General features: G+C 26.6%; 1 protein-coding gene across 1 annotated transcript in view; it reads left to right on the top strand.

The window, feature by feature from the left end:
* The window catches only part of LOC118441164 (uncharacterized), a 183,433-nt gene that overhangs the window by 135,561 nt on the left and 22,872 nt on the right, over positions 1-25,000 (top strand). Inside the window, exons 3-4 of the mRNA XM_085660120.1 lie at positions 23,006-23,217; positions 24,834-25,000. The exon at positions 24,834-25,000 is cut by the window's right edge and continues 23 nt beyond it. Of these exons, the coding sequence (XP_085516246.1) occupies positions 23,006-23,217; positions 24,834-25,000 (379 nt within the window). The remainder of the gene's footprint in view (positions 1-23,005; positions 23,218-24,833) is intronic.

The raw sequence follows: 25,000 nt of genomic DNA, 5'->3' as shown, positions 1-25,000 counted from the left end.
AAGAATGTTTTTATCCGATTTGTAACAATAGCATTGTCGTTCTCGCAAAATCAGGTCGACCCTATTCTCCGTTTCTTTATTTATATTTTTACATTTATTTTTATTTCTCTTTATCTTTTTTTCATTATTATTTTGCAATTTTAATATTTCCTTTCTTAATCCACGTTACAAATAATATTCTCCGACGTTGTTCTTCGTCATTATATTAACATTATCAAGTTTATTATTGGAAAACAAAAGACCGTATTATATACATACGTATGTATTTCAATATCGGATCAGTATCAATTTACAAATAAATTTTTCGATTATTATTGTGAATTTGTTTAATTCGTATTAATAATTGTACATTGAAAAAAAAAAAGAAAAAAAAAAAAAAAGTTACATACATGTACTTTTGATGTTAGTGGGTGATAGTGATAAGAGATGGGGTTGGATTGGAATGCCGAGAGAGAGGGCAGGGGTTGGGGGTTGTGGAGATAAAACAAATAGAAACAAGCGAAAAAAAGTTAAAACAAAAAGGTAAAGGAAAAAGAAAAAAGAAAAAAAAGAAGCTGGAATAAAACTCTTTAATTAAAGTGTTCCAAGCAAGATAGTTAATTACAAGAACGTAACGATCTACGAAGCGTTTCGTTTGCTCGTATTAAAGGACATCGCAAAAAGGAACTCGGGTAATACTCTCTACATAATAATAATCACGAAGAAGAAGTATGCAAGAGAGTATGATAGTATGTATGTACATATATATGTATATATATATATATATATATATATATATATTACACATATGGTGCATGCAGTACCAGAGTAAACTTTCATTAAACGTCACTCATCGTAAGATTAAAAATCGTGCATTAGTAGAGTTGGCAAAGACTCACAAGAGAGAGAGAAAGAGATAGAGAGAGAGAGAGAGAGAGAGAGAGAGAGAGAGAGAGAGAGAGAGAAAGAGAGAGAGATAGAGAGAGAGAAAGAGAAAGAGAAAGAGAGACACGTTAATAAAGAAGAAACGTAGAGTGAGAACGGTCAGTGTACGATCGACCAACGTGTTAAACGCGTTCTTGCTTCGTCTAGTATTATAGTATAGTAGTTGGTTAGCTCGGTCACAAAGTGATCTGAACGTAAGCGTTAAGGTATTTATAATACCTTACCTGCCATAAGTGTTAACCAATATTTGTGAACTCAGTTATAATTTTCTGTTTGTATGTCCCATATATACGTGTCTCTCTATTTACATGTGTATGTGTGTATTTGTTTGTCTTTTTTTTTTTTTTTTTTTTTTTTATTTCATTTGTTTAATTATCTGTGATTATGAATGATTTTAAAATATTTATTTTGTGTTTAATGTGAAAAAGAAGATTATGGATTTGTAAATTTTGGAAAGAAATATTTTCATTAGGTTCGTTCGTCATTTCAAATATTAGAAATATTATATTGATATTTATATGAATATGATTTATAAGAAAAGATATTTGTTAATTCGATAAAAGTAGAATTTAAAGAATATATATATATAATATATATATATATATATATATATATATATATATATATATATATATTATATTAATCAGGATCAATAAGCAATTATATTCTTTTATTGGAAAAATGGAAATAATATTTTAAAGTTATGTTCATCATTTAGCTAGTAGATTTAAAATGACATATTTTTTCTTCTTTTGTTTTTGTTCTTTTTTTTTTTTTATTTCTATTATTTTTCTCTCTTAATTGTCATTAAGAAATATTCATTAGCAACTTATAATATTGTAAATAATTTTATGAATACCAAATCTCGTAATATGTATTATTTTAAAAATTATAAAACTTAATTTTATCATAACACACCCACCCACATACACACACACACACACACACATACACATATATATATATATGTGCATACATATAATGCATATATATTACTAATAAAAATAATTAAAATAAAAAGAAATACTTATAAAATTGACGAGATTTAAATATTGTTCTACTAGTAAAAAAATGAATGATTAAACGAAAAGAAAAAAAAAGAACAGAAAAAGAGAGAGAGAGAGAGAGAGAGAGAGAGAAAATTCGCAAAAAAATCGAAAAATAAAAAAAAACCATGATTAATCGAAACTTACTAGTTTTAATCGATCCAGTGGTTGACCTTGGGAAAGTCTTCAGAGGTCGCCCGAAAATAGTTAATTAACTGTCGTGTAACTCTCGTTCGTCGACCCGTTTGGAGAACTTGGCCAAAGCGAACGTCCTTGGCCGATAAATGGAGAAAGAGTGAGAGAGAGAGAGGGGGGGAGGGAGGTAAGGAGTGAGAGAGAGAGAGAGACAGACAGACAGACAGACAGACAGACAGACAGACAGATAAATAGACAAACAGAGAGAGAGAGAGAGAGAGACACATATGCATACAGAGAGAGAGAGAGAGAGAGAGAGAGAGAGAGAGAGAGAGAGGGAGAGAGGGAGAGAAAGAGAGAATCATCGATAGTGATTCGCAGGCAAGTAAGCAAGCAGTATCAGAGTAAGCTTGTAGTATCAGAATCGTTCGCATGTCTTCTCGAGCGTGAAAACTCGTTTCGGCTTGGTCAGAACTCGCCTAGCGGTTTTGCTAACGGCAACGGTATGCGCCTGACTTCTTATGTTCGTAAATAAAATCTCGAATGGTTGCACGAGAAAGACAATCCAATCACCGGCTGCCAATCCTCGAAGAGAATGTGTCTCGTATGTTTCTATTTTTCTATTGTACAAGAAACTTTTTGATATCTTTTATCTGTTTTATATTTTTTTCTTTGTACTTTTTCTTTTTTCTTTTTCTTTTTTCTTTTTTTTTTTTTTTTCTTTTTTTTTTGTTTTTTTTTTCAAACATGATATGAAAAAATAGTCATTCAATTATAAAATCTAATAATGTAATAATTTGATGCGTCTGTATGTGTATGTGTTAAACAATTGTGTACACGTTTCTTTTTCTTTTTCTTTTTCTTTTTCTTTCTTTATTCTTCTGCATATATAATAAAATAAATGATATAACGATTTATATTATATATATTTATATATTTTTATTATTATAACGTTATTTAATTCATCAATAAAATATTAATAATAACAATGTGTATGTGTGTGTGTGTGTGTGTATGTTATGTAATATGAAGATATAACTAATGTACAAGTTTAAAATTAATTAATTATTTTTATATGATATATAAATCTACATTTATATTTTTTTTTTATAATATAATACAATTCATTAACGTAGACGTAAATATACGGATATACATTTTATTAATTATATTATATATATATATATATATATATATATATATATTTCTTTTATTCTTTTAATAAAAAAAAAAAAACAAAAAATCAATCAATATATTAAAATCAACGAAGTTTGTAAGTTTATTTGTTTGTATCATCAACGATTAATTGTTAGTTCTGAAAAAATTCTTGAGATGAATCATAGAATTAAAAAATGAGATGAAAAAGGAAGGAAATGATTCTGAATAAAGTTACAAAAAGATGATTATTTCTTTTTTCTTTTTGTTTTCTTTTTTTTTATTTTTTTTTTTTTTTTTTTTTTTTTTTACGTATTTTCAGAATCCATTTAAAATACCATGAACATTTATCTAGTTAAAGAAACTTTTACGACGACCAGTTCGGTTGCACCGCTTTATTCGAATAGCTTTTTCAAATGGCACTCTCGACGATTTCGATCGATCGAAGCTCGGATATCTCGAACGTACGTGACTTGTGAATCTTCTACTCCAGTTCGAATTTACTGCCGCTTTTAATACTCGTCTTTTTACCATTTACTTTTTCTCTGACTACGTGAAATCACTATTCCTATCTATAAAAAAAAAAAAAAAAAAAAAAAAAGAAAAAAAAAAGAAAAAAAAAGAAAAGAAAATGTAAAAATAAAAGAAAAGGAAGAGAAACGAATGTATTCTAAACTTTCTTTGACTTTTATTTTCTTCAAAAAAAAATTTTTTATCGAAATTTCAAAAATATTCTATTTAAAAAATTATATTCCATATTTTTGAAGGAATTATTTATCAACAACCATTAGATAATTAATAATAATAATAATAATAATAATAATAATAATAATAATAATAATAATAATTTCTTAATAAATAAATATATATATATATATATATATACATATATATATATATATATATATGATTACAATTAATCTTTATGAGAATGATAAAAAAGAGAATATAAAAAGAAAATCAAATTAGCGAAATTAATATTTTTACTAAATCGATATGTAATTTTTAAAACAAAAAAAACTAAAACCTTCTATGATATCCATACAGTTATTAATTTAAAATACGAATTATCATTTAACTCGTACTTTTGTAAAGTCTGCTTGAAATTAGTTGAAAATGTCGAACTTCATCAAAACTCTTTAAAATTCAGATGAAGATTCTCAAGGGTCTATTCTTTCCTTCTCTCTCTCTCTCTCTCTCTCTCTCTCTCTCTCTCTCTCTCAACGCTTTGGCATTAACTTTCGATCGCTCGCTTTTTCTTTGGTCGGCTTAAGAGAGCTCGATTAATGGCGCTTTAAGAGCTAATTCGACATTAATTGCACTCTCTCGAGAGCGTGCCAAGCTCTGTATAAACTAACCTCTCCCCTTTTCACCCCTAACCATTGCTCCTTCACTATTTCTCTCTCTCTCTCTCTCTCCCTCTCTCTGTTTCTCTCTCTCTCTTGCTCTCTCCACTCTTCTACGAAGTACGACACGACCTTCGCTTAATTACGATGGAATTCAATTAAGCGAGCCGAGACGGTTTGCACTTGGCTCCGATGACGATAGAAGAAAGCTAGAACGTATATACATATATATAGATATAGATATAGATATAGATATATATATATATATATATATATATATATATATATATATATAGTTTATATGTTCGTTCGTAGTACATATATGTGCATATATGTTCTTTTTTCTTTTATTATCTTTTCATTTCTTTTTCTTTTTCTTTTTCTTTTTCCTTTTTTCTTTGTCCTTTTTTTTTATTATTGCTTCAACAGATTTTAAAAAAGTATTGAAATTTCAAATCGATGGATAATATCGTCGAAAAATTAAATATCATTAATTGAATTAATTTGAGATATTTTGTAAGATGTTAAGATAGCAACGTAGAATAGTTCTTTTCTCGGCAATGAAATTATATCATTTTATAACTTTTTTTATTCTTTTTTTTTTTCTTTGCGGAATTGATATAAATAAATCATTATAATAATATTCTTGTTCTAAAGAAATTGTTTTTATTTAATAAAAAATAAATATATATAATCAAATATCAATTAAATAAATTATATAAATATTGATTATTATCGTATGTATATTTATATACGATATATTACTTCGTATATATTAATTGTTCTTTTTATTTATATCAAATGTAATCTCTTTTGTAATTATTATCATAAATAAATTTCTTACTTTTGTACGACATAATAATTATTTATAATTATTTATTGAATTATAATTATTACGTCGCACGATAATTATTTATAGTTATATATTTATTTATTATAAAATTTCTTAGATTATTATAAATATTCAAAATTTTTTGAATGTACGAGGTATTTTTATTATATCACTTCTTTGTTTTATTTTTTCTTTTTGTTTTTTTTTTCTCCTAGACCCCCCCCCCGCCCCGAGTACGAAAATTACGCAAATTCCAAGCGTGTCGAAAGTCTCATCTCGAAACGACCTCGTTCGAGAGTACAAGCGGATATTTTTAAACGCTTCGAGCCGAAGCTTCGATCGAGTTGCTTTCGATGATTCTCTCTCAGTCTTGAGATAGAGATCATCGAGTTATTATATATTTCGTCTCTTTCTTTCACCCTCTCTCTCTCTCTCTCTCTCTTTCTTTCTCTCTTACACATACACACACACTTTTCGTTTTGTTTCAATTAAAAAATTAGTAAATTAACATTTATATACGTATATATATATATATATATATATATATATATATATATATATATATATATATATATATGTACTATAAATTATTTTAATTTTAATTACAACTGAAAAAATTGTGTACTACTCCTTTTTTTTTTTTATAACGAAATGATGTGAGATTAAAAACACGTGTCTAATACAAATTAAACATTTATTATGTACAGTGACTTAGAAAAATATTTGGAAGTATTTTGAAGATTCATTGTGTTGATAAAAAAAAAAAATAAACTATATCGTAATAAATGCCACAATTTATTTTAATTTTTAATAAAACTGAAGTTCCATGTTTATTATTTGTTCTTTTTTTTTCTTTTCTGTTTTTTTTCTTTTTTTTTTTAAATAGAATGATGTAATATTAAAAACACGTGTCGTGTTAGAATTAATTATTTTAGAAAATAGATTTAGAAAAATATTCAGTTATAATGTGAATTAAAAAATAATTAATTATATTTTATTTTAATGATAAATATAAAAATGTGATATAATTATTTATTTTTAATATACTTGATATCCAAATATCTTTTCCGAGTCTTCTGTATAATAATACACGATCTCTTTCTCGTTTCTATTTCTATTCTAATATATTCAAAGAAAACATTATTCAAAACATTTCTATTCTAATATATCAAAAGAAAACAATATTTAAAACGTTCTATTTTTAAAGAACAAAATCGACTTCCTGGTTACAAAAATATTTTCAAAAGAACATGAACTATTCTAAATTAATTTCAAATAACATTGACCGTATTTAAAGAATCTTTAGAAATTGTTTCGATTTTTTTCCTCCAATTGATTGTCATTAGAACGCGAAAATATTCCAAGACAATTTCAACTAATTATCAGTTTTAAAGAAATTCAATAGAATTTTCGATTGCACAGATTAAAGATATTTCATAAAATTTCAATCAATTTCAAGGATTCTCCAATTCATTGTTTTAGAAAATATGAAACAAATAAGAGGAAAGTTCAATTTATTTAATTCATTAATCATAAAAATCCTAAATTGAATGAAAATAAATAAAAATAAAGATTAAAAATTGTACCAAACGAAATATCAATGATAATTAATTAAAATAATTCTATATATAAAAACAAAAATGTTATTTAATCATTATAAAATAAATCAAATAATACAAATCTATCAAACTCTTTGTGACTCGAAAATAATAACAATCAATGGTGGTGATTAATATTGGTACAAAATACTTAATGACATTGTGAATAAAGTGAAACAAAAAAGGAAAAAAAGAAAAAGAGAGGAACACATAGAAGAAGAAGAAAAAGAAGAAGAAGAAGAAGAAGAAGAAGAAGAAGAAGTAGAAGAAAAAAATGCCAAGACACAGATTTTATCGAACAGAACAGAAAAGTCGACTCCCAGATTTGACCAGTGACGTGTGCCGATTGTTATCCTACAAAGGTTTGAACGGCCTGGTCAAAGGTCATGCCGAGGAACGAGAAACGAAGGTTAGAACTAAAAGAAAAAAAATCAGAAACGAAGAGGAGAAAGGGGAGGAGAAAGAAAAGGAAGATGAGGACGAGGATGAAGATCAAGATGAAAATAATGAGACAGAGAAGAAAAGAGGATTCAATGAAGAGTCGAGAAAAAAATCGATTGAAACTAAGGTAGGCGAAAACGTGAAAGTATTGTCCAATGATTACTATATCATTAAGAGAAATTATTTTATGTCAACTTAAATCATAATTAATTGACGTGCATTTGTATTTGTTATGTATGGAAATTATGTAATTAAAAAAAATTTTTAATTTATTAATATTATTACTATTATTATTATTATTATTTTGATTATTATTATTAGTAAAATTATTGATAAGATTTTTATATTTTCTATCCTTGAAATTTAATTTCGACATCGTTGAGAGAATGAGTTCCACTTGAATAAAGAGAATAGGAATAATTGAAAGAGAGGAAGAGAGAGAGTGAGAGAGAGAGAACGTCTAATTAGGAAGTTAATTAAAAGGTACAATTATTTAAAATGTTTATCCGAATGACTGACTTTCATTTTAATGAAAAGATTCAAATTTAATGGTTTATATATATATATATATATATATATATATATATATATATATATATATACATATATATATATATATATATATATATATATATATTGTGTAGTTGATTTATAATAAGTTTAATCAAAATTAAAAAAAGAGAAAAAAAAACAACATAGAAAAATAGAAAAGTAATAAAAAAGAATGTTACTCTGTTTGACAATGGTATAACATTAAACTTCGTGTGTGAATTTAAACAAGATGAAGATTTGTTCATATTCTTGATAAATTTTGGAAAAAAAAAAGAATAATGTTTAATAATATTCTGTGTATACGTACATATATGTATGTGTATTTATACGTCGTAATACTAATACACAGATGTATGAAGTTAGAATTTATTTTTAATTTTTTATTTTGTATTATTTTTTCCTTTTTACATTTTTTAATCGGCTTAAATAACGTACAATGACGAAGGCGAAAGGAAAATATCGTTTGTGGTCGACCACTATCGATATTTGCTTTCGATTAAACAGACCGTGAGCTCTCTTCTAGAATTTCAATGTTACATCGAATGATATAAAATGATGTATCACGTGTATGCGCGTATTATGTGTGTATGTGTGTGTGTGTGTTGAGAAAAGAATCATTATGCATTATTAAAACTTGCAATAATATTATCATTTATATTTTATTGATAATATTATTTTTCCATAATTTTCGTATAATTTTCCCTAATATTTTTGTCTATTTAAAAAGTTCATCTTATTCATGCATCTCCTTTTTTTTTTTTTTTTTTTTTTAATCACCTTTTCTTCTTGACAAAATATTCTTATTTTATATTTGTCGATCGTTAATCCTTTTCTTTTTTTTAATTTGTTTCTATTTTTAAAAAATTGATATTTTTTTGTATTATGAGATACAATAAAGTGAAATAAATTAATTTCTATACAATATAACACAATGCATATGTAAAAATAATAAATAATATAATCTTTTTATAAAAAATTATTATCTATATTTATATAATAATAATAATAATAATAATAATAATAATAATAATAATAATAATAATAATAATAATAATAATAATAATAATAATATTCAAAAATATTGAAAAATTCAAGTTCCCTAGAAAAAGCCAATAATAATAAAGAAATACATAAGAAATAATTACTACACAACATATTTATGTAATAAAAATAATAATAATAATAATAATAATAATAATCGAATCTTCTACAAAATTCGAATACGATGAAAAGTCATGTAAAATCGAAACTCGACAATACATATGAATCCACGGATAGAATTGGAAAAGCATGATGTAAATCACACGTTTAATTTACGTTCTCGAACGTACGTGTTTTTCTTACCGGTTGAAAACACACGTACGTTCTCGTTATCGTCATATTACGTCGTCGGCTTTACAGGAAAATACGAGTTTGCCGAGGCTCATAGTTATCCAATAGCGAGAGATGTTTACCTACCCTCCGATGACGTGCATGTATGTATATACATATATGTTGTGTATTTTAAAACGATAGCAAGTAGAACACATAGTTCTGCCAGTTAGAATCAGTTGAGTTGGATAAACTGTCCATTTAAAACAAAAAAAAAAAAAACAAAGACAATTTAATAAAAAACGTAACAATAGTAATAACAATAATAATAATAATAATAATAGTAATAGTAATAAAAGTAATAATAATAATAATAATAATAATAATAATAACAATAACATGCAAAGTTTACTTAACAAATTAGCAAGCTAGATTAATCAAAATTTATAATTTTTATAAAATCAAAAAAGAATCTGTACCCTTTTCTATATCTCATTCTTCGTCTCTCTTTCTCTCTCTCTCTCTCTCTCTCTCTCTCTCTTTCTCATATTACTATTACACCAATTTTTACCGCGAACTAGAAAAAGGAAAAAAATAGAGAGAAAGAGAGAGAGAGAGAAATAAAAAGAGAAAGGGAGAAAGAGATAGTCTATCGATTACACAGAAATTCACGTTATTTCGATGCCATTTGAAACACCTTTGATTCGAGCCATTCGTTTACGCTTTGAATTCCCTGCATGTACAGTAATCCTTCGGAACCTTTCGATACTATCGAGTTTACTCCTGACTAAGCAAACAGAATAGGAAGCTCGAGTTTTCATCTCTCTCCTTCTCTCTCTCTCACTCTCTCTCTCTCTCTCTCTCTCTCTCTCTCTCTCTCTCTCTCTCTCATGCTTACTATCTCTCCTCTCTTTTCTTCCTCTCTATCACTATCTCTGTCGTCATTTACTCAGCGAATTCTTGACGACTTTCAAAGTGTGTTTAGCGAAACAGAATATATCACTAACGTATCATTTCGTTTGGTCATTCGCAAATACTCTCTCGTTTCTTGTTGTTTGATTTTAAACAGTTCCATGTTTAAACGTTAACATACGCTTTCGCATAAATGTATTTCGAATCAATTCTAATTGAAAATTGTTTAATCAAAAAAAAATTTCATTGTCTCTTCTCATGGAACATTAAATGAATGCGATTAAAAATGAATTTATTTTGTTTTTCTTTTTTTTCTTTTTGTTTGTTCCGTTTAATATTATAAATTTATAAATGTATTATTTGAAAAAAGAAAAGAGAAAAAAAAGAAAATTATTTACTTCCAATAAAATGATCGATTCAAATTATTATTTAATAAACAATGAGATATTTATTAAAGGATTACAGATTACAGATTAGAATATGTTCGATATATAAAATGCAATTATTAACCAATAGATGATTAAAGGTAATAGGTAATACAATTACAAATAGCTGACTATTCTGAACATCATTAATGATCAATCAAATTGATGGAATGATATCAATTATCTTTATCTTTCGTATATAATAATTAACACATTTGAAATAGATTTATATATTAATAATCCCTTAACATTGATTCGTTATATACCAGCCAATGTATTTACATAACTACGAAAATACAATTTATTGGATTTTATGTCATCATTCATATAAATTTTTTCTTTTTAATTATCTAAAATAATATAAAAACTCAAAATCTTATAACAAAAAAATATTTTATAACAAAAACACGTGTATTTTTATAATAAATTAAATATTCCTGAAATGATATCAATAATAATTTAAAAATAATTATAAATCTACTATGATATTGATGATAATTACAAAATAAATATGAAACAATTGATAATATTCTAATATTGATGATATCTTATATATTAACATAATTAATATAATAATAATATTAATTTTACATTGATAATAATTTAAAAGAAACATTCGTTAAATAATATTGATAATAATACAAAATAATGTTAATAGTAATTCCAAATACGTAGATATTAACTTCGATTTATTATATAAGATGAGCATAATGTCTATCCTACATTTCGCAAATTTATTAAAAAATTTATTAATTAATTATTGATATTACAAACGTGAATTTTCTTTGCAAATTACAGCTTGACTCAAACATTATATATATACACACCCACACACACACACACACACACACACATGCACATACACACTAATTCAATAATATTAGAATAAGAAATTGGTATAACAAATTTGATCTAATCGTTGAAATTAAAAGCTAAAATCGAGATAAAATGATTGATCAATAATACTGGAAAAATTATAGATAAACTGATAGGTAGACAGATAAATAAATAGATAGATAGGTGGATAGATAGATATATTAAACAAAATGGGGATGTTTTCGAGGTGTCGAAGAGGTGACGAAACATCGACCATCGGACACTCTCGGTTGGAGGAGCAATCGGTGGTAATTAGGATAGCTCACACAGCCACAAAACGCGTGGAACGTTACAGAACTAAAGCTGGAGCATCGGAAAGCTCTTTCTGATGCGTTAAGCCGACGACGAGTGAGACTAGCTAACCATTGTACGCGAACGGATTTTCGGTTTGCCACGACACGGTTCATGAATATTCAAGGGGTTGCTCATCCCTTGCTCTGCCCCTCCCCTAGAATGACCAAGAGATCTTCGACAAAAGGACCAACGAAAATCCATTCCAGTCTTCTATAAGTGTTTGTGTGTATGTGTGTGTGTGTGTCTATGTGTGATTTTTAAGTTTATAAGTATGAGTTTGGTTAAGAGAAAATTAAATATCTTATAAACATTAAAATCTGTCGATAGTTTAACATTTAATTTTTCTTATTTTTTCTCTCGCGCGTCCTTGTGTGTGTGTGTGTGTTTGTGCATTTGTAAAGGGTGAACTAAGTTTATATGTATAAATATGCCAGAGCGGATTAAATGTTTCATAAAACATCCTGTCGAAAGTTTAACGTTGATTTTCTCTCTCTCTCTCTCTCTCTCTCTCTCTCTCTCTCTCTCTTTCTTTCTCTCTCTCTCTCTTTTATTCTTTTGGTTAGATCGATGTCACATATGTACATTTGTATGCGTATGTGCGTGTGTGTGTATGTGTATATAGTTTAAAATTTTTTCTATGTATTAGTACAGTAAAAAGGATCAAATGTTTCATAAACAATAAAACCTCTCGAAAGTTTAACGTTGATTTTTCTTCTCTTTTCTTTTTTTTTATTTTTTTTTCTTTTTTTTTTCTTTTTTTTATTTTATATTTTCGTTCCTGTTTTTTTTATCATTGTTATTTTAATTTAGGTAAATTCTCTTGTCAAAATCTTTTCGAGATAATGGATGTATGTCGAGCTAATGGATGTAGATTTTAGAATTCTTGATTAAGGTCTCTATTTTAGTTTAGAAAATAATTAATCTTTTAATTGCCTTACTATCGTCGATTAGCAATTTTTGAATTTTTTTTAATAGGAAATATAAATGCTGGATATTATTAATATATATATATATATATATATATATTATTATTATTATTATTATTATTATTATTATTATTATTATTATTAAATGAAAAGAAAAAATCGAACGTTTCATTAAAATTTATAATGAAATTAATTTTTATTAAAAGTAACAAAGGTATTAATTAATTGAACAAAGAAATTATTGATAAAGACAGAAAAAAAAATAATCGAAAAGTGCCTGATATATTTTATAACAATTCGGAAACATCGAATTGAGGTCGCAAGAAATTAATGGGGTTAAACCTTTGAAATCTTTAGGATAGGAAAACTAAAGAGCTTTGCAGAATATACCCACTAATTACAGTTCACTGCGAGCTGGAAATGTAAAAGGTAAAAGGAGAGATAAAGAGAGAAATAGAGAAAGAGAGAGAGAGAGAGAGAGAGAGAGAACGCTTTGATGAATAATATTTATTTTCAAATCGTTTAACACCACATTTTCGAATTTCGAGTTGTTATTAATGTTACTGGAGCTTTTTTAATGCGTTTATTTATAAGCGCTTACTCTATACTAACTTTACGTATAGTAATTCATCGCTAACTTTGCGTATAGTAATTCATCGCTAACTTTGCGTATTTGTGCATTTGTTCGAAATCTCTAAGATTTTTATGTCAATAGATATTTCTATGTAAATGAAAAAAAAAAGAGTGGCTATTAATAATGTGAAAAGAAAATTGTTCCTTCGGTAAAAAAAAAAAAAGAAAGGAATTTGTTTATTAATTATTTATTAACTTACGCAATTTTGTAAATCAGACACGCGGTCTGAATTCTTTTTTTGTAAAATCAAAGGAATTTAGTTCGTGAGAATTTGTTTATAAAAATTGTTTATAACAAATTGTTAATTAATTATTAACAATATATTGAAAGAAAAAAAAAACATGAGGAAAATTATCTCCATTAAAATGATATTAGATTGAAGTATCAATGACTTTTAATACCGGTGATATTTCCATATAAACGAAAAATATGATTATTAACAATACAAAAAGAAAATTAATTTGTTTCTTAATTACTTATTAATTTATGTAATTTTATACATCATTGCTACAATCTGAATTCTTGTTTTATTTTTTTTTTTTTGTCGAAATAAGATGAATTGAATTTGTAATGATTTGTTTATAAAAATGATTTATAACAAATTGTTAATTAATTATTAACAATATATTAAAAAATAGAGAAAAGTTTGCCCTTTAAAATGATATTTGTATCAAGTCTCTACGACTTTTAGTTATGAAGATACTTCCATTTAAATGGAAGACATTTACGTTGACCCACTGATCTATATAATTTCATTCAAATTGGCACGGTGACACACTGACCTATATAAATTCCGAGAATTTACTCGACCTTACTACTATTACTATTACTATTACTACGATCAGCTGTGTTATGCGTATTATGAATGAAAGTTTTTAAAAGGCGATATCTCCGGAACGGATAGTCGTAGAGACTTGAAACAACCACCATTTTCAAGTATAATTTATTCTTTATTTATTTAAATATTGCAATAATATTGTTATAATAAAATCGATTTTGTTAATAATTTTTAAATTCGAATTTTTTTTTTTTCTTTTCTTTCGTAATAATGACATAACCTATAATGAAATCATTGAAATTTTTATCATAATCATGTAAATTTTATTTTGTTTATTTAAAAATAAATGATAAAAAATTTAATAATAATAATAGTCGATAATGTAGTAAAATTGTCAAATCAAAAATTCAAAAGTTATTTCCTTGTTTTTTTTTTTTTAACTTATTATTACTATTACCATTTATTTATTACTATTCTTACTTACATTTAACTTACATCCCTCCAAATGATTTCTTATCAATATTGAAATTAAAATATCTACTAAATTAATAATTTTTCAACATACACGAGTTAATACTTTTATATAAAGAATATAAAAGAGTTGCATCGATCAATGCAATCAACAATATATATTATACTATTTAAAATGAAAACATAATTAATCTTTATAACTTCGTATAGTACAATTTTAGTTAAACGAAATTTCTCCATATCTTTAAAAAAAATAGTGATATTTAAGGTGATCAAAGTTATTGCTCCATCTTGTATATATGGAGGAAGAGAAGATAGGCACAAAAGAGAGAGAGAGGGAGAAGGAGAAACAGGGGTTATCGTTTGTAAGTTGGTACAGAAGGTCGTTGCCTCGCCTCGTATCACCCTCTTTTGATTTTCACCGTTGTATCTGTCGTTAAAGATACCTTCTTGCCGTAGGGTGTCACAAAAGAGTCACATCAAAGTCGAGACTACCTAGCAACTATCGAGTAACAATGTCCTATCTTCTTTATCTTTTTTATACCTCTTAGGTTTTAGAACTCTTATCTCTTTTTTTTTTTTTTTCTTGTTAAATCCTTCATTTATTTCCCATATTCTCCAAAAGAAAAAAAAAACGAAAAAAAAAAGAAGTTTAAACACATACATTGTTCTTATCGTAAACACATATTAATACGTATATTTTTATTAATATTTATTAATATAATATAATATATTCATAGCACAATAAATTATTTAAACTTTTGATTATATTCATCATTTAAAATCAATGATATCATAGTTTAAATTATAAATGAAAATATCCAGTCGCATTAATTACATTTAATTTTTACTTAAAATCATGAATATCACAATTAATTTCATAATCATAATAATCATTATCTGTCGTTTATTTTACAAGAATATTTTTTGCGTTAATAATATGTATAATCAATCATTGTTTAATCAAATTATAATATAAATATTGAATCTTTTTATAACATCGTGAAAAAGACGATCAATAATCTTTCCCATAAATTTAATTAATATGCTTGATTTTTATATTACAATAATATTATAAAAGTTAAACAAAATATGTATTCACGATTATTATGCAATCATCATCATCATCATCATCATCATCATCATCATCATCATCATCATCATCATTATTATTATTATTATTACTTTATAATAATTTTGTCTTTTTTAGTTTCTTTTTTTACATTTAAAATACTTTAAAAAAGTACAAAGAAAAGTGTAAAAATTAAAAGAACGATATAAACGTAAAAGAGAAAACGTTAAAAACGTATAATACATCGTAATATAAAGAATAAAAGAGATATCGTTGTTTTCCGTTCGATTTATTGGTAAATCCTAGGTAAATTTATCGGACGAACCAGGCAATTTGGAATTTACGCAGTGGTTGAACATGTTCGATATCAGCGATGCGTTTCTCTAACAGAGCAGCCGTTAGAGTGCGTACCTAGAAGAGGCTTAACGTTATATCCGTTATAATTGGATCGAGATTAAATTAGCTTCCGAGCATGATTGAAGTTTAACGTGTCGGCCATCTAATACAGACATAGACATTTATGTACGTGCGACGCGAGCGCGCGAACATACTAGTTCACACAGAAACATACTAGTTGAATTTCTTCTTTGTCTCTCTATATCTTTTTCATCTTCATCTATATGATTATAGTTGTCTCGGTAGACGTGATTTCACCTATTTAAAATCTAACAAACTTGTTTCTTAACTTAATCATTTTCTTCTTCTTTTTGTTCTTTGTTTTCACTTCTCTTTCTCTCTCTCTCTCTTTCTCTCTCTCTCTCTCTCTCTCTCTCTCTCTCTCTCTCTCTCTCTGTCTAATATCAAAACGATTCTTTAATGATTCGTAATTTAACTTTATTTGTGTATCGTCGTATGGAATAATGACAACAGAATGATCGAAAAATGAATGTAAATTAATTGGCATATTTTTTTTTCTTTTGTTTAGATTATCAATAAAAAGTAAAATATAAATAATTTTATGATACTATAAAATAATCGTTAAAGCGATCGTTATTTTTAATATACTAATGCAAATTAATAAATATCTTTTTAATTATATACATACATATACATTTTTGAAAAGTCAATGAATTCGATATAATACAATTAAAAATATTCATTAGACTGTATAATAAATAAAATGTAATACTACCTAAGTATTTATTATATACAATAAAAATTTTAATAAAATTATATATATATATATATGTACATATTAAAAAGTAAATGAATGGATAAAATAGATATTTAATTGGAAAAATTCATTGAAGAAACTCCGAAAACTTTGAAATGGTTTCGCTGAAAGATGCATGGTTTTTAACGATCATAATCAGATCGAGAGATCTTTAAAGAGGTTCTCACTCCTTTTGACCTACTCCAAGCTCCACGGTATTGGAGAGAAGTTAAGTCGATTTCGAAAGAAGAAGAAAGAAAAAGAAAGAAAATGAAAGAAAGAAAGAAAAAAGAAGTCAGTAGGTCGAACCTTTTTGAATTCCATGGAGAGTCTCTCATGGCTCAAAGAACACCTTTTCAAGGAATTTATGTGACCAAAGACACCAACCTCTCTGCCCTTATTCTTTTCGTCCTATCACTGGAACAGAACGTGGGAGAAAACGAATTTCTAAGGATTCATTTTTCATAAAAGGACTCTACGTGATTTACAACTTGAAATATTTTACCACGATACATCTTATTTTCATGTGATACATTTTATTTTTCATGAAATTTATTTATGTTTTCTTTCTTCTTGTTTTTTCATTTTCTCTTGTTTTTTTTATGAGTATAAAAATTGGATACCAATACTCACTGACAGTTGTGTATGTGTGTGTGTGTGTGAGTGCGTGTGTGCGCGTACGCAAAGTATCTTGAAACGTATGTCCTTGAAATCATTGTTATTTATTTATTTATTTATTTATTTTTTTAAGTTGGTAATTATTAAGTGAATAATATGCGTTTTCTTGTAAAGAATGGAATTAGGCCACTTTCAAAATAAACAATCAGATTCATTATAAAATTTGAAGATGCCGAAGTCCATTCAACATAATTTAAGATGTTTCAAATTGAAAAAAACAATACTCAATTTATTTTACATATCTTTAAAATACTTCGAAAATATAATTTATGCGATTCAAAACATTTTTTAACTACATAACGTACAAAATTACGAACATAAATTTATTACAAAACAATTTACTACTCACCTAGATTTTGTGTGTGTGAAAGGGATTTGAAGAAATCATGATGTTCCAGTGGTATATATCGTAATAGATCAATTATGTCCTTGAATTTTGCTGTTGTAATTTGTCTGATATTTTTATACAGTGGTGTCAATACAATATTTTCGAACTTTTTTGGTCTACCCCGACGTGGTAGTAAATTCAGGACTTTAAAATTTTCATTTTCATTCATTGATGTCTTATAAAAAATTTTATATTATAAAGAAATATTTTTTATTTCTTTTTAATTCAAGGATTTTCATTGATTCGTATAATAATTTTTACGATGATTCATGTTCAAGTGTTTCATCGAAAAATAATTTCTTTTTTGTATTTATAAATTGAAATTATATACAAACGGAAAACGACGTTTAAATAATAAAGTCTTATTTCTACGAATAACTTTATGCAAATTAAAAGACAATAAATAAATAAATAAAAAAGAAAACAAAAAAAGCGGAAAGCTTCTGTTTCAATAATTACTCTTAAAGGAATAATAAATGTTTCATCGAAATATCGTTACTCAAACGAAGCCACGAATTTTTAGAATAAACTTTCTAATACGACACGTAAAGCTTTTCGATGAAATATTTATTCGATTTCAAATAAAACAAATATTTTTTTTCTTCTCTTTCACTTTTTACACTTGTCGGTAAACAAAAAAGAATTAACATGTTATTTAAATCATAATATTATTTATAACAAAATCATTCTTATGAATTCAATCATTATAATATGATTGTTTTATATATCTTTTTGCGCAAGTGCATATTGGAACATCTGTTCATAAAGAATTCGTTAAGATGAAATGAACGAAAATTTAAATTTTTATAAGGCTATTTAAAGTCTTTCTTGCTGAAATTTAGAAGAACTTCTTTTGTATAACAAGAGACTCAGAAAGAGAGAGAAAGAATGACTAAATACGAAGGGGGCGAGAATAACATAATAGGGGCCGGGGCGAAATACTCCAAGGGGCAATGCTAACTTGGTAGAGGATGGGGCTTAACTAGTAGGAGGCATGACCAAGTATCCCAGGGGGCGGCGCCAAGATGGTAGAGGGCAGGGCTCAACTAGTAGGAGGCGTGGCAAGTATCCCAGGAGGCGGGGCTTAACCGGTTGGAGGCGGTGCTAAGTATAGAGAGAGCGTGGCCTAGTAGCCCCTGGGGGCGGGGCTTAACCAGTTGGAGGAGGGGCTTAGTATCGAGGGGGCGTTGCCTAGTAGCCCCTGGGGACGGGGCTTAACCAGTTGGAGGAGGGGCTTAGTATCGAGGGGCCGGGGCCTAGTAACCGGGGCTGGGGCTTAACCGGTCGGAGGCGGGGCTAAGTATCGAGGGGGCGGGGCCTAGTACCCCAGGGGACGGGGCTAACTTGATTGGGTGCGTGGACTAGTTTCCCAGGGGTGGGGCTTATTTAGTTGGGGCGTGGCCAGGTATCCCAGGGGGCATCGCTATCTTGTGGTGGTGGGGCTTATCTAATAGAAGGCTTGGCCTATTACTCCAAGGGGCGGGCTGAATCAGGAGGTATGGAGCCATATGTCTCTCCTCGATTTTCTAAGATAGTCGTATAGTCATGTAGTCAATAGTTAGTTTTGTCATATATATTCTTTATAATCATTTATAGCCCTTATAGTCATTTATAGTCCGTATAGTCCTTATAGTCATTTATAGACAATATAGTCAGTACAGTTATTTATAGTCAGTAATTATGTAGTCAATAGACATATAGTCAGTAGTTAACAACTTTCACTATATGTACAATTTTCTACTACCATGGGAATCACCGCGATTAGATAAACCGTGTTGTTATGATACCATTAACCCTTGAATATTATGGGCGCACATATGCGTTCTGCGAAAGCTATCGATATTGACTATGGAAGCAATTACGCATCTGGCAAAAATGTGCCCATAATTATTAAAGTGGTTTAAGTCATAATTTCAACAAGATGAGTTTATCACTTATTTCACATTCACATTATCTTAAACTATATGTAGTTAATGTAATTTTTACGATATCGTCAAAAATGAACCTTTAGTTAGTGGATATAATTTCAACGTTATACGGAGTTCATTTAGCGTTATTTTTGAAAGTAGTCTAAGTCAAAAATTTAAAGAAATTACATATAAACATAACTTGAAAATGGCGCGTGGCCCTCTTCGACACGTTTCTGAACTACATAGTAAGCTGGTAAAATAAATGATAACGAAAACTCCAATTCATTTCGCTTTAAGATGTCTGGATTTTCACGAAAAATAGATGATATTAAGATGAAAGCTGTACGAGAACATATTTTAAGTTTTCCAACATATGAGAGCCACTACAACAGAGCTTGTCACACTCCTGGTAGAAAATATTTGAGTTTTGACCTAGATATTCGTAAAATGTATAGCCTATATGTAGAGATATATGAGGAAAATAATCAATCCTTTATTAAGGAATGAATCTACAGGAAAATATTTAATACTGAATTTAACTTAAGTTTCCATGCTCTTCGAAAAGACACATGCCAAAAATGCGATTTACTGAATGGAAAAATCGAAGCATGCAATAATGAGGAAGAGAAATTACATCTTAGAGAAAGTCATGATGTACATTTACAAAATGCCGAACGAGCTAGGAACTGTCTTGCAGTGGACCAGAAAATAGCAAAAGAAAATTCCAGTGAATACTATGGAAAATTCAATGGATGAAATTCTTGAAAATTGAACCTTATAAAATGTTTAAAACTTCTTTAGATGATTCTAAATTCCACGTTTTGGATCTTTCACCTAAAAGAGGAATACCAAAAATATACGAAAATATTAAATTACTTCCATTATACACCACCCCTAGACCAGTAACGGAAGAAAAACATAAAGATATGTGTTTACTACCATACATACTTCCAGTTTATCAGGAACATTTTAAGAATCATAAAAACTAGAAAAAATGATAAAAATGGATTACTTTTTAAAAATAATTAATAAATGTTCATGAATTATTTCATTAAAGTTATTGTTTCAAATAAAACTCATAGTTCTTTATTGCTTTAAGTCATTTATAGAACATTCAATTAATTTTGAAAATAGTCTAAGTCAATTAGAGCTTTAAAAACATTTTCGTTTGAAATTCAATACAAAATTTCATATTCATAATAAATTTCCATTAATCAAGACTAAGAAAATTATAAATTAAAATGTCGCATAATATAAAAATATTTTTTAATTCGTTCAAACACAATTCATTAAATATCTCGAAACAAGAAATATATGACTTAGACCACTTTCATAATTATGGGCACATATGTTTCTATATAATCATTAAGTGCAAATTGCGATAATGATGTTTTCAATAAGAATACATTGTTAACGATAATGGCAATTCGTTCTCGTCGACGTTATTGTTATTATAAAAAAAAAAGTGGGAAATGAAGAATAATTCTTCTTATACATATATATATATATATATATATATATATATATATATATATCATATTAATAACATACTATTTTGGATCTGTTCAATTGTTCTTGTAAAGTTTTACATCGAAAAATTAATATTAATAACATAAATTTATAATAAATTTTCAATGCATAATATCTATATATCGTACTTAAGAAGTTATTGATAATAATTCAAGAAAAAAATAATTGAATTAATAAATTATTGACTAACAATATAAACTTTAATATCTCTTTTCTTTTAAATTTATGACAACAATATCCAAATAAAAAAAAAAAGAAAAATATATATATATATATATATATTTATATATATAATATATTTAAATAAATATAAATATTTATAAATATATATATATATATTTATATATATATATATATATATATATATATATATATATTTATATAAGTATATAAATTTAGAAACTTTCGTATTTATTTAAAAAAATCTTTAAGGCAAATGTCATAAATTTTATGATGTATTTTCATAAATATTATATAAGTAAAAGGTCAAAGGGTAAAGGACCAAAGGTTCTAGAAATACTTTGTAAACTAGCTTAGATAGCATGTCTCTCGTGCCTTCGTCGAAGACACCAAAAGCTCTTTGTTGTCCGCGGTTCTACAATTATTTTCAATTAATGTCAGCTTTTTCGTAAGGACCTCATCCTTCCTTATTCCTAGTCCTTTATTCAGTAAACAACATTTTGTTTTCCAAAAGCATTCCATTCATTTTCCTACTCTTTCTCTCTCTCTCTCTCTCTCTCTCTCTCTCTCTCTCTCTCTCTTTCTTTCTTTCTTAATTTATCTTTCATGTCATTATTTAATAAAAGAAATTCATTTGTCAGACTTTTTAAATGGCATTGTTCTAATACTCGAATATTAAATCAAAAATTTAATTAGCTTTAAGAAATTTTTATTATGAAATTACGTAACATATATTATTTAATTTTATAACATAATTATCTATTGATAATTGTAAAAATACGAATTTTATTATTAATTTCGAAATAATATAATAATATATTAATAATAATATAAAATTCGAAAACATATATATATATATATATATATATATATATATATATGTAGATATTAAATTTGTTTAAGCTCGTTTTAATACAAAATTTTTTTCAGATAATGAAACAAATTTCTATAAAACGTATATAACAATGAGAGTCTTCGTTCAACAATATTATATTATTATGAATTAAAAAAAAGGCATTTTTTGTTTTTTTTTTATATCACATTTATATATAACAAAATAATTGTGTTGACGAATTAAAAAAGTGAAAATAAAAAAATGAAAAAGAAATTCTAAACACGTGTTTTATGGTTAGATAATCTTGACTCAAATTTTCCTTTTTTTTTTCGTTACCATCACAGTATCTAATTATATATATATATATATATATATATATATATATATATATATATATATAATTATATATATGTATATATACATATATATATAATAATATATATATATATATAATATATATAATTATATATATATATATATATATATATATATATATATATAGAGAGAGAGAGAGAGAGAGAGAGAATGAACAAAGTAAAAATATTCGTGATTTGTAAGCTAACTTTTATAATATATTTTTCTTTTCTATCATTTATTTTTCAGGAACTCGAAAGAAGTTCATCGAGAGAGACATTGTCATCGCCAGTTGGAAACAGTCCAGTTTGTTGTCAACCATGCAGTCCACCTTGCAGTCCACCACCGGCACCAGCTGCATACATATCAAGTGCTCGTGCCTCTTCAAGAAGACTCACTACCGGAAGTGGACTCGGAGGTCTTCCATCTCCGGAAAGAGATCCTTTTGGAAGATTACTCAGGTTAACTTATATCTTTTCTTCTTTTCTTCTTTTCTTCTTTTCTTCTTTTCTTCTTTTTTCTTTTTTTTCTTTTTTCTTTGTTTCTTTACATCCTTCTTTTTTTTCTCAATTTCAATTTCTCCATCATCTTCTATCAAATATTAATATTATTTACTTTAATAATATTTATGTACTCGTAATATAAAAAATAAATTCACATGTAACATTATTGTAATCCATATAAATTTAACAATATTGACGATATTAAAAATAATAAATATTTTTTTTTCAACATTATTTATTGATTCATTTATTATATTTAATCGTCTAAATGTTAATTATTTAATGAAAAAAAAAAATCTTTTCAATTTTTTCATTAACATTTATTTTCTTATTTAAAGTTTTATTGTTTAAATATTTTCATAAATTTTCATTTATAAAAATTTCACTTCCTATGTATCTAAGTGCATACATATGTCGTTATATTAACATTTTCCTGTTGATGTAGTTTCGCAATAAAGTAACATGACAAAGTAACACACGGCATGGAAAATTTCTAACACTTTTTAATGAGAAATTCTCGCGAACGAATAATGAGAATGAGTGACGTCATGTCGACGAATGAAAAGCCCTTCTATTTTTGTTTTCCTTTCATTTACTTGTAACGTTTGAAAAATCATGTTAAAAAGAAAATAATGAAAAAGAAAAAGACAGAGAAAGAGAGAGAAAGAGAGAGAGAGAGAGAGAGAGAGAAAGGGAGAGAGAAAAAAAAAGTGTTTTATTAATGACCGAGCATATAATCTCAAAGAATGATTAACAAAGTCGAAAATAGTGAAAAAAAGATCTTCAACGAATTTTTCGTCCGAAAAAATAATAGTGATTTATTCATTGTTCCATTATACTTTCTTTCTTACGAAGTTTCACGTAATGCTATGTAATCTTCAAAATGCATTAATGTAAAAGTCTTACGTCATTTACAATCTTACAAAAATGCATTATAACGACTGTTATATTTATCATTTCCTATTTCCTTCTAACATGACACTTAAAGTTAGTAGTAGTCGTCTGTCTCATTTACATGATAATAAATAATATCTACGTTTATGATGTAATTTTTTATTTTTCATTTTCCTTTATTTACTTATCTATCTATCTTCTTCTTCTCTTTTTTTTTTTTTTTTTTTTTTTTTGAAGACTTTCTGATCGCATTTAAAAGATGTAGTCTCTCTCTCTCTCTCTCTCTCTTACTCTCTCAATGTTTATTAAAAATTGACAAATAAATGAATGTACTATAATTTTTAGTATATAACTAATCATTATCTCATATAATAAGATAAGAATACTACAACTAATGTTAATAACGAAATTAATATTATTAAAATATTAATCTATATTAAAAATGCATAATCAAATATATTTCAAATAATATCATAAATAATAATACGCTCGCGTATAGACATATATACACACATACACACACATACACACGTCTATATATATTAATAATAAATTTAGTATTATTAAAATAATAATTTGTGTATTTATATGTATGTAACGATATAAATTCTTAATAATCAAATATATTTGATATAAATAATTGTCAAATAAATAATAAATTAATAAAATTTATTCTTTAGATTCTTGAAGACATTCTACACCGAACTGGGAAAACGTGATCCACCACATATGCCATCATGGGTATGTCCTTTGCCTCTTGGAAGTCTTTGCCCGGCTCACTTCAAACCACACCTACAGTTGGTGCACAAAAGTGAACAGGAACATCGTCTCGAGAACATCAAGCCGG

The sequence above is a fragment of the Vespa mandarinia genome, chromosome 11, assembly GCF_050613455.1.
Source record: "Vespa mandarinia isolate Hongniang chromosome 11, ASM5061345v1, whole genome shotgun sequence".
NCBI lineage: Eukaryota > Metazoa > Arthropoda > Insecta > Hymenoptera > Vespidae > Vespa > Vespa mandarinia.
This window is presented reverse-complemented; position numbering and strand designations above follow the sequence as displayed.